At 46.0% G+C, this 14,459-nt stretch overlaps 1 protein-coding gene across 2 annotated transcripts in view; it reads right to left on the bottom strand.

Moving 5' to 3' along the window:
• The window catches only part of ephx2 (epoxide hydrolase 2, cytoplasmic), a 77,024-nt gene that overhangs the window by 20,921 nt on the left and 41,644 nt on the right, over positions 1-14,459 (bottom strand). For both annotated transcript variants that reach the window (XM_060934538.1, XM_060934537.1), the window contains exon 14: positions 11,570-11,612. In XM_060934538.1, the coding sequence (XP_060790521.1) occupies positions 11,570-11,612 (43 nt within the window). The remainder of the gene's footprint in view (positions 1-11,569; positions 11,613-14,459) is intronic.

Raw genomic sequence — 14,459 nt, 5'->3', positions numbered from 1 at the left:
GCCGGGGAATAGGCAGAAGATGCAGGAGGCCCTGGGGACACTGTCGTGGGTTCTTGGTTCTGGTGCACACCTCACAGGACAGGACAAATGACCTCACTTCCTTCTCCATGCTTGGCTACCAGAAGCGTCTTTTCAAGAAGTCCAGGGTCCTCCGGGCTCCCGGGTGGGCGGTGAGAGGGGATGAATGACCCCACTGAAGAACCTTGGCCCGGGCTTGACGAGGGACGTAAAGGAGGCCCGGTGGCCCCGTCCCAGGGCCGGGTCCTGGCGTTGAGCTTGTCGGACGGCCTCCTCAACACCCCAGCGGACAGAGGCCACAATCCGAGACACAGGGATAATAGGCCCAACTTCACTTTCCCTGTTGTTGGGCGAGAATAGCCTGGAGAGTGCGTCCGGTTTGGTGGTCTTAGAGCCAGGGCGGTACGATAGGGTGAAATTGAATCGGCTAAAGAACAAGGCCCACCTAGCCTGTCATGGATTCAGTCTCTTGGCTTGCTGGAGGTACTCCAGGTTCTTGTGGTCCGTCCAAACCAGGAATGGATGTTGTGCTCCCTCCAACCAGTGCCTCCACTCCTCAAGGGCCAGTTTGACTGCGAGCAGTTCCCGATTCCCCACATCATACTGGGACTCCGCAGGGATCAGGCGGTGGGAGAAGTATGCGCAGGGGTGCAGCTTTCCCTCCGAACGTTGAGAGAGGACTGCGCTGACGCCACTGTCCGAGGCATCCACTTCGACGACGAATGGTTGCGATGTGTCTGGGAGGACCAGGATGGGTGCCATCCAGAAGCGGTGCTTGAGGTCTCTAAATGCCTTTTCCGCCTGAGGAGACCAGACAAAAGATCCACCTCTCTTCTTGGTGAGGTCCGATATGGGTGCTGCTACAGAACTGAAGTTCCTGACAAACTTGCGGTAGAAGTTAGCAAACCCTAAGAACTGCTGAACTTCTTTAATTGACTTGGGAATGGGCCAGTCCCGGACGGCCAGGGTCTTGGCTGGATCCATCTGGAGTTGTCCCGTTCGTACAATAAAGCCCAGAAAGGAGACCTTGGGAACATGGAACTCACATTTCTGGGCTTTGGCAAACAGATTGTTCTGTAGCAGCCTCTTGAGAACCTGGCGGACATGGTGGCGGTGCTCCTGCACGGTCTTGGAAAATATTACAATGTCGTTGAGGTAGATGAAAACATACTGATTGATCATATCCCTCAAGACGTCGTTGATAAGGGCCTGAAACACTGCTGGCACATTGGTGAGTCCGAAGGGCATAACTTGGTACTCGTAGTGCCCAGACGGGGTGTTAAAGGCAGTCTTCCACTCATCTCCCTGTCGGATGCGGATGAGGTGGTATGCATTCCGTAAGTCCAACTTGGTGAAGACAGTGGCGCCTTGGAGCAGATCGAATGCTGTGGACATCAGCGGAAGGGGATAGCGGTTGCACACAGTGATCTTGTTCAGGCCCCTGTAATCAATACACGGCCGGAGCCCCCCATCCTTCTTGCCGACAAAGAAGAAGCCGGCACCAGTGGGTGAGGTGGAGGGTCGAATGAACCCAGAGGCCAAGGCGTCCTTGATGTACTCCTCCATGGCCTTGCGTTCTGGCTGAAAGAGGGAAAACAGTCTGCCACGAGGAGGGGTAGCCCCAGGGAGCAAGTCGATGGCACAGTCGTAGGCACGGTGCAGAGGAAGAACGGCGGCCCTGCTCTTGCTAAACACTTCTTTAAGATCCCAGTACTCTGTGGGAACTTGAGATAACTCGGTGAGATTAGGAGGCTCGGCAGGAGACACAGGAGAGCTAGAGAGCAGACAAGAGGCATAGCATGCAGAACCCCATTCCACAACCTGGCTTGTTACCCAGTCTATATGAGGGTTGTGGCGGGTAAGCCAAGGAAGGCCTAGAATCACCGGGAACTCTGGTGAATGAATTAGGTGTAGGGATATTTCTTCTTGGTGACCTTGGGACTGGAGAAAGACTGGAGAAGTAACTTGGGTGACTCTTCCATCATCTAAAGCTTGGCCATCCAGGGCAGACACAGACAGTGGAACTTCAAGAGGAGCAGTAGGGACATTGATTCTGTGGGCGAAGTGGACATCCATAAAGTTTCCAGCCGCTGCGGAGTCTAGCAAGACCTGGCAAGAGTGGACGGACTCACCCCAGGAGATGGAGACCGGGATGTAGACTCCTTGGCCAGGAAGTTCAGGAGAGAGGGTAGGCCCCGTCACAACCCTCCCTCGGCTGGACGGGGCGGTCCTTTTCCCAAGAGCTCGGGACATGATGCTCGGAAGTGGCCAGGCTTGCCACAGTAGATGCAGCACTTGTCCCTCCTTCTGCGCTCCCTCTCAGATGCGGAGAGGCGAGTACAGCCCAATTGCATGAGCTTTGGACAGTCACTGGAGGAGGTAGACGGGCTCCATGTTGAGGCAGTGAGGCCGGAAAGGCTCAGGACTTGGCGGCGTTCTCTAATCCTGTTGTCAAGATGAATGGCATGTGAAATCAGAGTTTCGAGGTCATTTGGGCATCCGATAGAGGCCAGGCCATCTTTGATGGGGTCAGACAAACCATGGTGGAAGGCTGAAACCAGGGCAGCCTCGTTCCATCCGCTGACTGCTGCGAGCGTCCGGAACGAGATGGCGTAGTCTGCAACGTTTCCTCCTTGCCGGACGGACATGAGCTTCCTGGCTGCATCCTTACTGGTGTCTGCCTGATCAAAGACATGAAGCATCTCCTCCATAAACAGCTTGAAATCAGAGCACTCGGATCCCTGTCTCTGCCAGATAGCTGTTGCCCAAGCTCGTGCCTTACCAGCTAACAAGGTTATCACAAAGGCAATCTTGCGGCGATCCGTAGTGTAGGTGGTAGGCTGGAGCTCAAAGGTGAGTTGGCACTGGGTAAGGAACTCCCGGCACTCACCGTGCTTGCCGTCATACCTCTGTAGTGCAGGAAGGCATGGCTTGCACGGTGAAGAGGGCAGCGTGGCAGGAGGCACTGGAGCAGATGGTGGAGCAGGATCAGGAGGAGGAGATGGGGACAGAGGGGTCAGCTGTGCCAGGGCTTTCCCAATTTGCTGAAGCAGTACCTTGTGGCGAGCAAGGGTCTCACGTTGGCTTGCAAGAGTCCGTCCCTGAGTGTCCATGGTAGATCCAAGGTGTGTTAACGCGGCCATCATTCCCTGAAGGTTAGCCGGGTAGACAGTTGAAGAAGCCTCTGCTGAGTCGGAGTCTTTCTGTTAGGGTTTTGCTGGGGATCGAACCCAGGTCACTGGTGTAATGATCCAGCAAACCCCCACTAGGCCACCAGGGGAATGACTCAAGTGCAGAGGAGTGAGGCAAAAGTAGAGTAGAAAAAACAGTTTATTTACAATATACAAAATCCCAGGCAAAAACAAAAGTATAATCCAAACGCTCAGAAGATATACGAGAAAAATAAAAAATCTAAAAGTTCAAAGTCAAAACAAAAAGCCAAAGATAAGAAAAGAAAAAGCCAAAAATCCAAACGCTCAGAAGATCCCAAAATGGTAAACACAAAGTCCAAAATGTCCACAAGAAAACAAAGTACAAAAGACCACAAAGACAAAGGCAAGGAACTTGGAACAGAGATCTCAGGTGATAACATAACAGCACAAAGACTCCGTGACTAGGGACCAAACTGAGGAAGTATTTATACACAGGGCAATTAGAACTAGGCGGGGCAGGAAATAAGGAACAGGGGCCTCATGTACAAAGCTTGCGTACGCACAAAAAAGCTACGTACGTCACTTTCTGCGCAAACATTCGTATGTACAAAGATTGACTTGGCGTGGAAAAGTGCGGTACTCTACGCAAACCTCATGGCTGGCGTACGCACATTTCTGGTGCATCTTGGTACTTGGCGACACTTAGAGGCAGAGCAACGCAACTACATTTAGGCCTACTCGGTCAAGAGTCATGACATGGCGATAAGAGGCATCCAAAAATGCATCGGAACATCAGGATGCGTGAATTGAAATGTATGTCAGTCATACGACATTGTCGAGACACATAATGCGAGACTGTTGGGTAAATGCCAACAGATCCATCAACCATCCCTTCCATATTGTAATTATGGGAAATGAGAAACCCCAGCAATATAATTTCGATATTATTCCCATTGACTGTTGGTCAATTAATTAAATTAAAGAATGCACATGCAGGACCATGCATTGCAGCTAACTTAATAGATCTTCCTCGCGCATTTGCCGCAAGGTGTCAGACTGAAATATTATTATTAGTTGATGTTGCGTGGGGTAGCCTTATCACATAATTACCAAGATCAATATATGAAATGATTTCCAAGTGCGTACAAATCAGACACAACCGCGGTGTGTGGGGACCAATCACTAGCATGCATCAAATTAAATGAGGATATAAAAGCATGCGCAACATGTGGCGATAACTGATAGGATGACAATGGCGTGGTTGGCCTTATTGGAAGACGCTGCAAATGGTCGGATTAGGAGGGAACGGGTGTTCCGTGATTACACCGATTTCCTGGCTCACGATGATGACTGGCTTATCAGCCGATTCAGACTTCCAAGAGCCATTCTTTTGGAGCTCTGTGCTGAGTTGGGCCCGGGGTTGGACAGGGAGATGGCGAGGAGTCACGCCTTACCCGTTCCTATCCAAGTCCTGACCACGCTTAGGTTCCTAGCAACAGGCTCATTCCAGAGGGAACTGGCCGACCGGTCGGGAATGAGCCAGACAGCTCTCAGCCGCGCTATTCCGTCTGTGTTAAATGGGATCATCTGACTGTCAGCCAGGTACATACGGTTTCCCTATGATGTGGCAGACCAAGCACAGATAAAAGCGCAATTTGCAGCGATAGCCGCTTTTCCAAATGTAATCGGAGTGATTGACTGCACGCATATTGCTATAAAGGCGCCATCTGAGGGTGAATATGCGTACGTGAATAGGAAACATTTCCAGTCTATAAACGTACAGATTATATGTGATGCCCAAATGCGCCTGACAAATATCGTGGCAATGTGGCCTGGGGCGACCCACGATGCATTCGTCCTGGCAAACAGCTCGGTGGGAAACAGGCTGGATGCCGGCAGAGTGCGTGATGGGTGGTTACTTGGTAAGCAATCTAAAACACTTGAAGTGAATTCACTTGAAATATACACATGTTGGATAGCTTATGCTGGACCTATCCCAATTGCTCATAGGAGACAGCGGCTACCCACTCCGAAAATGGTTACTGACCCCCCTAGCCAACCCACGGACTGATCAGGAGCAGCGCTACAACAACCTCCACACACGGACGCGGTCAGTGGTGGAGCGCAACATTGACCACCTGAAAAGCCGGTGGCTCTGCCTTGACCGGAGTGGACAAGGCGTGCCGTATTGCGCTGGCGTGTGGCGTGTTACACAATGTGGCACAGCGGCACGGTGTGCCAATAATGGAGCGAGACCTGCCGGAGGACCCAGACCCTGGGCCTCACAACGAGGTGCCACAGCGACATGGCATACAAACCCGGCAGCGCTTAATAGCCACAATGTGAAAAGTTAAGGGCAGACGGGACACGGGACACCATTCATTTTTAAGATATTCTTTTAATGTGTTATTCAGTTCCTTCAATTCCTCGCGGATTCCCTCGAGGTTGTCGTTAATCGCCTCTATCCCCTTTAAAATTTCCCCCTGCGACTCAAGGACCGCGCGCGTCAGCACCCGGCCTGTGGACCCGGCGACAGGGGCAGGCGGTGGAGAAGGGGGGCAGGTGACAGTGACGCTGGATCCGCTCGGCTGGGGGTCCTCTTCCTGCTCGGGTGGGATGGACTGGGGGCCTCCTGTTGTTCCCTGGCACCCTGCTAGAATACATTTGTCATTAAAATCCTATTGTGGAAAATATGTGCACATTTTATTTCTGGTTACATGTGGCTAGGAATATTGGGCCTACTAAGAGAGGAAGACATTTCCTCAAATACAGGGTGTCCCCGAAAAAATGTACACATTAGAGCACTAAAGGTGTTTTTTTTTGTTTTCAAAACCCATGTACAGTTAGGTCCATAAATATTTGGACAAAGACAACATTTTTCTAGTTTTGGTTCTGTACATTATCACAATGAATTTTGAACAAAACAATTCGGATGCAGTTGAAGTTCAGACTTTCAGCTTTAATTCAGTGGGTTGAACAAAATGATTGCATAAAAATGTGAGGAACTAAAGCATTTTTTAAACACAATCCCTTCATTTCAGGGGCTCAAAAGTAATTGGACAAATTAAATAATTGTAAATAAACTGTTCATTTCTAATACTTGGTTGAAAACCCTTTGTTGGCAATGACTGCCTGAAGTCTTGAACTCATGGACATCACCAGACGCTGTGTTTCCTCCTTTTTAATGCTCTGCCAGGCCTTTACTGCAGCGGTTTTCAGTTCCTGTTTGTTTGTGGGCCTTTCTGTCTGAAGTTTAGTCTTTAACAAGTGAAATGCATGCTCAATTGGATTGAGATCAGGTGACTGACTTGGCCATTCAAGAATATTCCACTTCTTTGCTTTAATAAACTCCTGGGTTGCTTTGGCTTTATGTTTTGGGTCATTGTCCATCTGTATTATGAAACGCCAACCAATCAGTTTGGCTGGATTTGAGCACACAGTATGTCTCTGAATACATCAGAATTCATCCGGCTGCTTCTGTCCTGTGTCACATCATCAATAAACACTAGTGACCCAGTGCCACTGGCAGCCATGCATGCCCAAGCCATCACACTACCTCCACTGTGTTTTACAGATGATGTGGTATGCTTTGGATCATGAGCTGTACCACGCCTTCACCATACTTTTTTCTTTCCATCATTCTGGTAGAGGTTGATCTTGGTTTCATCTGTGGGCGTCCAGGTCTTTTTGCATTGAGGAGTTCACCAGTGCTTTCTTTCTTTCTCAGGATGTACCAAACTGTAGATTTTGCCACTCCTAATATTGTAGCAATTTTTCGGATGGGTTTTTTCTGTTTTCGCAGCTTAAGGATGGCTTGTTTCACCTGCATGGAGAGCTCCTTTGACCGCATGTTTTCTTCACAGCAAAATCTTCCAAATGCAAGCACCACACCTCAAATCAACTCCAGGCCTTTTATCTGCTTAATTGAGAATGATATAACGAAGGAATTTCCCACACCTGCCCATGAAATAGCCTTTGAGTCAATTGTCCAATTACTTTTGGTCCCTTTAAAAACAGGGTGGCACATGTTAAGGAGCTGAAACTCCTAAACCCTTCATCCAATTTTAATGTGGATACCCTCAAATGACAGCTGAAAGTCTGGACTTTATGTCCATGTCCATTATATAACTATAACTTGAATATGTTTCAGTAAACAGGTAAAAAAAAGACAATTTGTGTCAGTGTCCAAATATATATGGACCTAACTGTAACTCAAATAGACACTCATTGTGGCGCAGGCACTGCGGACGATGCGAATCATACCGTTATCTTGGTATAGGCTACATTCACATTCAGTGGCATACAATCAGTGACCGTTGCATGTCTCATAGCATACACTTTGAACATCACTTTAATTGGAGTTAACAGAACAATTAAATGATGTATGTGAATTCTATTACACTGTGCTAAAGGCAGGGATTTCAGTTCACACATACTTTATGGCGATTTAGAGTATAGGCTACATTTTTCGGGACGCCCTGTATGAAAATGATTACAGCACCTGTGAGATCCTGCTGGGCCAAGTCGGAGTCCCCCTCTTCGGGTGGAACGACGCCGACTAATGCATGGTCACCGAGGACCGCGGTCACCCTCTGGTCGAAAGGGGAGAGGGCCTCGACCCCCGGCCCGCCACCCATCTTCATTGCGCTCCTGTGCTGCGCAGCCATCCTCCTTTTCACATCTACTTTGATGTCCGACCATTTTTTTTAGTGTCGGCTGTGGATCGATTGTTGGCCCCAACTTGATTGATGACATTAGTTATTTGCTCCCAATTCAGACGTTTGGTTTTGGTGCTGATTCCGGAGGAGAGGCTTCCGAACAAGATCTTGTGTCTTGCCTCTACCTCCGAAATCAGCGCCTCCACCTCGCAATCTGTGAAATTTCTTTTTCGAGATTTCGCCATGTCTTTTACCTAACACGGGCCTTACTGCAGGTCTATTTATACTAATTAACATATTCAGTGTGGAATAATTGAGGGAGGAGACAGGGCGGGGAACGGGGCTCATGCATGTGCGCCGAATTCCACGTTGATTGGGATGTACAACAGGAGAGTGCGTGGAAACCTTCGTACGCACTGATTGATACATCCGGATTTTTTTGGTCGTACGCAAATTTCCCGATTTTGACGTGCGCACATATTTAGTGGGAAATCCACGCAGGTCTTTGTACATGAGGCCCCAGGTGAGGCAAAAGCACATGAAAACAAAGGCTGTCAAAACAAACACAAAACACAGAAAACAGTGGCGGCCTCTAGAGGCCAAAACAAACATGACAAGATAAAGCAATAACAGCGGCCTCTAGAGGCCAAAACAGTCCCCAGTCCTAACAGCCTTGGACACTATGTAAAAGCGGATTGACTTGGCATTCATGAAATGGTAAAATTCCAAATTCTACATCCTGTAGCTTTAAAGCAATAGTTCGGGATTTTTGACATGAATCTGTATGGCATCCCCGTCAACAGTGTCGTGCAAATACACTGACTTACCCCCGACAGCGTCCTGTGAGTCCAGTTCTTGTCTAGTTTTGGTCCAGACGAAAGTAGTCCGGCAAGTTTGTTGGGGTCACGAAAGTAAAACGTTTTTCTTCTCAAAACAGTATGTGTTCAAAAGAGTGATATATTTGCATCACAAAGCCGTTGCCAAATAAAAAGTCAGACCTCGCAATTATTTGGCGCTATATTTTGTCTCCCTCGGTATCACTGCGTGCTGTCATGTTGACATCTGCGCAGGAATCAACACCTTTCCCATTGTTTGGCAGTGATTAGGAGTTCAGATCAGCGGCGCTAACAAGCTAATTTGAGAGCAAGAACAGCGACAAATTTATCACCTTCTATAACCTATACAATAATATATTTGTGAAAATGGTGCGCACTTGCGACTATCCAGGCTGTAGCAACAAAGATATGGCTGAATCTCCGCACACATTTCACCGTTTTCCCATGACGGACGTGTCACTGAGGAAACTTTGGCTTGTTGCTCTGGGCTTCCATGTGGACTCCAAACAGGCAAAGGTAAAAAAAAGCTTCGTGTTTGCAGTGCGCACTTCAGCGATGATGACTATGTTTCTTCATGCCCAGGACTGAGGAAGCAACGGGTTTTGAAGAAAGCTGCTGTCCCTGCACCCCAGGTAAGAACAAAGTTGTACTGCCATGCTTTCAAGTGGACAGACTTTCAAGAATCAGCTAGAGCTAGCTGCTAGCAACATTGTGTTTTGAGACATGAATGAAAGACATGTTGTTATCTGCCCGTGACATTACGAGATACTGACATAGAGCAAACATATCCTAACTCCAGACACATTTGTGCATTCCAAATTTACGCCAAGACAATGGTAACATTGAAATGAAAACATTGGACAGGACAATATCAATCCTCCCAGTTCTACCCATGGTATCAGTGCATAGTGACTGGGTGATGCACGGAGTCTGTGCAAAAGGAAAATGGGGAAGCTTACAAAACATACATTTATGTAGACTGTTATTACAGTCGTCAGCAACTATATGGACGTGTGGGATGATGTCTATGAGTAGTCCATGATTAGAGTCACAGTATTGGCAAGCATATGTCTGCTGTATGTGAGTTTCTAAATGACAAGGGTGGTCATGTCATTTGGAAATCTGTCAAAAAATGACATGAAGAACATGAAGCTAATGTTTTATGAAAAAAAAAGATATTCTGACTTGTCAGAGACTGTAAAGTGGATGTATTGTCTACTCTAAAAACTATATATAACTGGAATAATTATAGAAACATATTTGACACTGTTAGTAGTTGTAGGAAGGAAATTGTTTCATATAATATCACTGTTAGCATGTTTGTAAAACATGATTGAGATTCTTGTAATCTACAATGCAAAACTTGATGTTGTGTTTTCAAAGGCATGCACTCCTGTTGCAATTGCTGAAACGGCACAGTCTGGGGGCAGGAGGAGACGGGGAGTCTGATAGCTTGATCCTGTGAGGACAGGAGATCATGCCAATTGCTGGGGGCTGCCATTTAGGCCAAGACATTTATTCCTGAGCACAGTAGGATACAGACATGTTGAGGCTCAGGTCTTATAAAGCTCTGATACAAATATGAAGTTCTAAGAACAAAAATAACTTGGGAATACACAATAATAACACATGCATCACCATTAAAAATGTTATGTAAAAGATTATCATTATTACTCATATTCCTTCAATGTCTGATGTGTACACCCATTTGTTGTAGTCGTGTATGACCTGGACTATACTAACTAAAGCATACAGTATGCCAGAATGAGTCATTGCTTGATCACATGTACAGTTTATAAGGTTATAAACATTCAACTAACAAAACACCTGTAGGCTACAACATGTAAAAAAGGAGTCAACACTTACTCTGAAGACAACTGACCATCGGGTCCAGCTGGCCTGGGACGCTTCTTCCAGTTAATTTTAGGAATGTGGAAAAACGTCTGCAAGACACCAACATTCAGGAGTGCAGGGAAGTCAGTGTGGTTTGTGATGCAGACAGCAGCTGGCACGCTGGCCTCCTCGTCAATTGAAAGGTCTTGCATCTGTGGCATGATGAGATCCCATTCGTGGCAGCAGTAGCACTCCACATCTGTCTGCATTACTTCACATTTGGAACAAGTACACCACCATTTGTCGGTCACCTGGTGTCTCGCGGCTCCAGCTGCGGCTCCAGCTTCACCTTCTTCCACTTCTCTGTCCACCCTTTCTCTCTTTGCCCGTTCTAACTCCATCTGGTGAATTTCTTCATCTGTATATTCGGGTTCATAAAGATATCCCTTTGGCTGTGAGATGAAGTCAATGTTTTCAACGTCGCTGTCGTAGTCAGACATGTTGTCGCTAACTTTGCTAGCAGTAAACAATGAAACAGCCGTGGCTGTCACCTGGCGGCAGCGCGCAGTGATAAGAAGGGAGAGAAAATAGTGCCAAGCGATTTCGAGGTCTGACTTTTTATTTGGCAACGGTTTTGTGATGCAAATATATCACTCTTTTGAACACATACTGTTTTGAGACGAAAAACGTTTTACTTTCGTGACCCCAACAAACTTGCCGGACTACTTTCGTCTGGACCAAAACTGGACAAGAACTGGACTCACAGGATGCTGTCGGGGTAAGTCAGTGTGTTTGCACAACACTATTGATGGGGATGCCATACAGATTCATGTCAAAAATCCCGAACTATCCCTTTAAGTGTTTTCCCCCCAAATTGTGCTTTACCATTCGCCTTTGTATATAAAAACAGTAAGAAATACTGCTGTGATGAGTTACATTAACATTTGGGGTCTCGATCAATATTTTGCAAATTATGCTAGTATATTGAGAAATGCATCTAAAAAACTAAGAAGAAAAGAATAAGATTATTCCTGCACAAAAAAACAGTGTTTTGACACTTTTTCTGTTTTACCTCTCTTAATGATCCCAGTGGTTTCCACTTGAGGATGTGTATCCTGGAACATACATCACACATTACACAGTTAAAGGGTGAGAATATGCATATGGCTCCATGCATTAAAATACAACCATTTCTGTAAAACAACTGAAATACAATTGTACACCTTTTAAATACATTACATACTGCTGTTTTGGATGCAGAATACCAAATGTATTGCACACCTGCTAAAATAAAATTGAAAACTATCTAATACAGGTTTATTTAAAAAAAAAATTAATTCTTTTTCCCAAGTGACACAACAGAACAGTGTTTGCAGTAGTGGGAGATTGCCAGTTTGAATCCCGGCAATGGAACAGCTGTCCATGGCTGAACAAAATTATCCTAGCTCTCTGGTTGGGAGGAATAACATTACTCTCTCCTACATCAATCGAAGTGACACTATGCATTCCTTTGAATATGTTAAACTTCCCTGTGATGTAGCATGAGCAGCATGTAAGATGCATTGGCTTCACGTGTCTTGGAGGAAGAATGTATTACCCTTCACCCTCCCTGGTTGGTACATGCCATGAGGTAACAGAAAGCTAGTGGGCAGGAATTGGCAAAATGACCAAATTGGGAGAAAAGTCTTGTTAGAATTGATTGCAACACATCCTACAATGTAATCCACTCAGCTATATTGCACAAACATTGCATATCCACGCATTAATTAAATGTAATTAATGCACAGTGTAGTTCTCTCTTTTTTTCACTGTCCCATCACAGTCCTCACAGAACATTTGGGAGATGATGTTACAGTATCTAATTTCACAGAAGGTTATTGTTGCTGCTGATTTTTTTTCTCAAATGCAAGATTTGTTTGGATAATAAGAGAAAAGCTTGTCTGTTTCTTCACTAATTTGTATACCTTAGTTTGGTTCCAAGCAATAGACATTTAGTTATGGTGGTGTAGTAGATAGCACTGTCGCCTCACAGCAAGAGGGTTCTGGGTTTGAGTTTAGCAGCCGACGGGGGCCTTCCTGTGTGGAGTTTGCATGTTCTCCCCGTGTCTGCATGTGTTTCCTCCGGGTGCTCCGATTTCCCCCACAGTCCAAAGACATGCGGTTAGGTTAACATGGGGCCGCCATAGCCTGAGGTTGGGCTGAAGTGCCCTTGAGCAAGGGCACCTAATATGCAACTGCTCCCTGGGCGCTGTAGTATAGCTGCCCACTGCTCTGGGCAGTGTGTGTGCGCTCATTGCTCACTTGTGTGTGCATGTGTGTGTTCACTGCTTCAGATGGGTTAAATGAAGAGGTTGCTTGAATTATTAATAATTCTGTGCTTGAATGTGCATGTGACAAATAAAGGCTTATTGGCTTGGCTTACCACCAATAGGCACATGACCTTGAGGACAGTGATTCTATTATGTTTTAGCATGGCTGCACTGCTAACTGAAATGGAGATCACGGTGTTATTTGGACAAATGCAGTGAGGTTTACTGTTTTAGAACCCCAAGTCAGAAAGCACTGGGACAATATCTCATCTCATCTCATTATCTCTAGCCGCTTTATCCTTCTACAGGGTCGCAGGCAAGCTGGAGCCTATCCCAGCTGACTACGGGCGAAAGGCGGGGTACACCCTGGACAAGTCGCCAGGTCATCACAGGGCTGACACATAGACACAGACAACCATTCACACTCACACCTACAGTCAATTTAGAGTCACCAGTTAACCTAACCTGCATGTCATTGGACTGTGGGGGAAACCGGAGCACCCGGAGGAAACCCACGCGGACACGGGGAGAACATGCAAACTCCACACAGAAAGGCCCTCGCCGGCCCCGGGGCTCGAACCCAGGACCTTCTTGCTGTGAGGCGACAGCACTAACCACTACACCACCGTGCCGCCACTGGGACAATATGTTGAAATTAAAACTGAAAACGACGATTTGTAAATCTCTAACCTGTATTGCACCCAAAACACTACAACGGCACATTACAGTGCCTTGCAAAAGTATTAATCCCCCTTGGTGTTTGTCCTGTTTTGTCGCATTACAAGCTGGAATTAAAATGGATTTTTGGTGGGTTAGCACCAGTTGATTTACACAACATGCCTACAGCTTTAAAGGTGAAAATTGTTGTTTTATTGTGACACAAACAATAATTAAGATGAAAACACACAAATCTGGAGTGTGCATAGGTATTCACCCCCAAAGTCAATACTTTGTAGAGCCACCTTTTGCTGCAATTACAGCTGCAAGACTCTTGGGATATATTTTATAGCCCAACCCTGATCTATACTTCTTCACAACTTTGTCTCTGACATGTTTGGAGGCTCCTTGGATTTCATGTTGCTTGCTTAGTAGTGTTGCAGAATCAGGGTCCTTCCATAACAGGTTAAGTTATACAGACATCATGTGACAGATCATGTGACACTTTGATTGCACACAGGTGGATCTTAACCAACTAATTATGTGACTTATGAAGTGAATTGGTTGGACCAGCTCTTATTTAGGGGTTTCATATGAAAAGGGTGAATACCTATGCACACTCCAGATTTCTGTTTTTTTCATCTTATTGTTTATGTCACAATAAAACAACAATTGTCACCTTAAAAGTGGTAGGTACTGTATGTTGTGTAAATCAAATGGTGCTAACCCTCCAAAAATCCATTTTAATGCCAGCTTGTAATGCGATAAAACAGGACAACCACCAAGGGGGATGAATATTTTTGCAAGAGACTGTATTTGATGTTTTACCTCATGAATTTTACTGTTTGTTTGTTTGTTTGTTTGTTTGTTTGTTTTTTCAAAATAAACATGTTTCAATTTTGATTCTTGCAACACATTTCAAAAAAAGTTGGTACAATAAAACATTTACCACTTTATAATGTTGCCATTCTTTCCTCACAATACTTAAAAGATGTT

The sequence above is a fragment of the Neoarius graeffei genome, chromosome 11 (assembly GCF_027579695.1).
Source record: "Neoarius graeffei isolate fNeoGra1 chromosome 11, fNeoGra1.pri, whole genome shotgun sequence".
Taxonomy (NCBI): domain Eukaryota; kingdom Metazoa; phylum Chordata; class Actinopteri; order Siluriformes; family Ariidae; genus Neoarius; species Neoarius graeffei.
The sequence above is the reverse complement of the archived record's forward strand: the minus strand, read 5'-3'. Positions and strand labels throughout refer to the sequence as shown.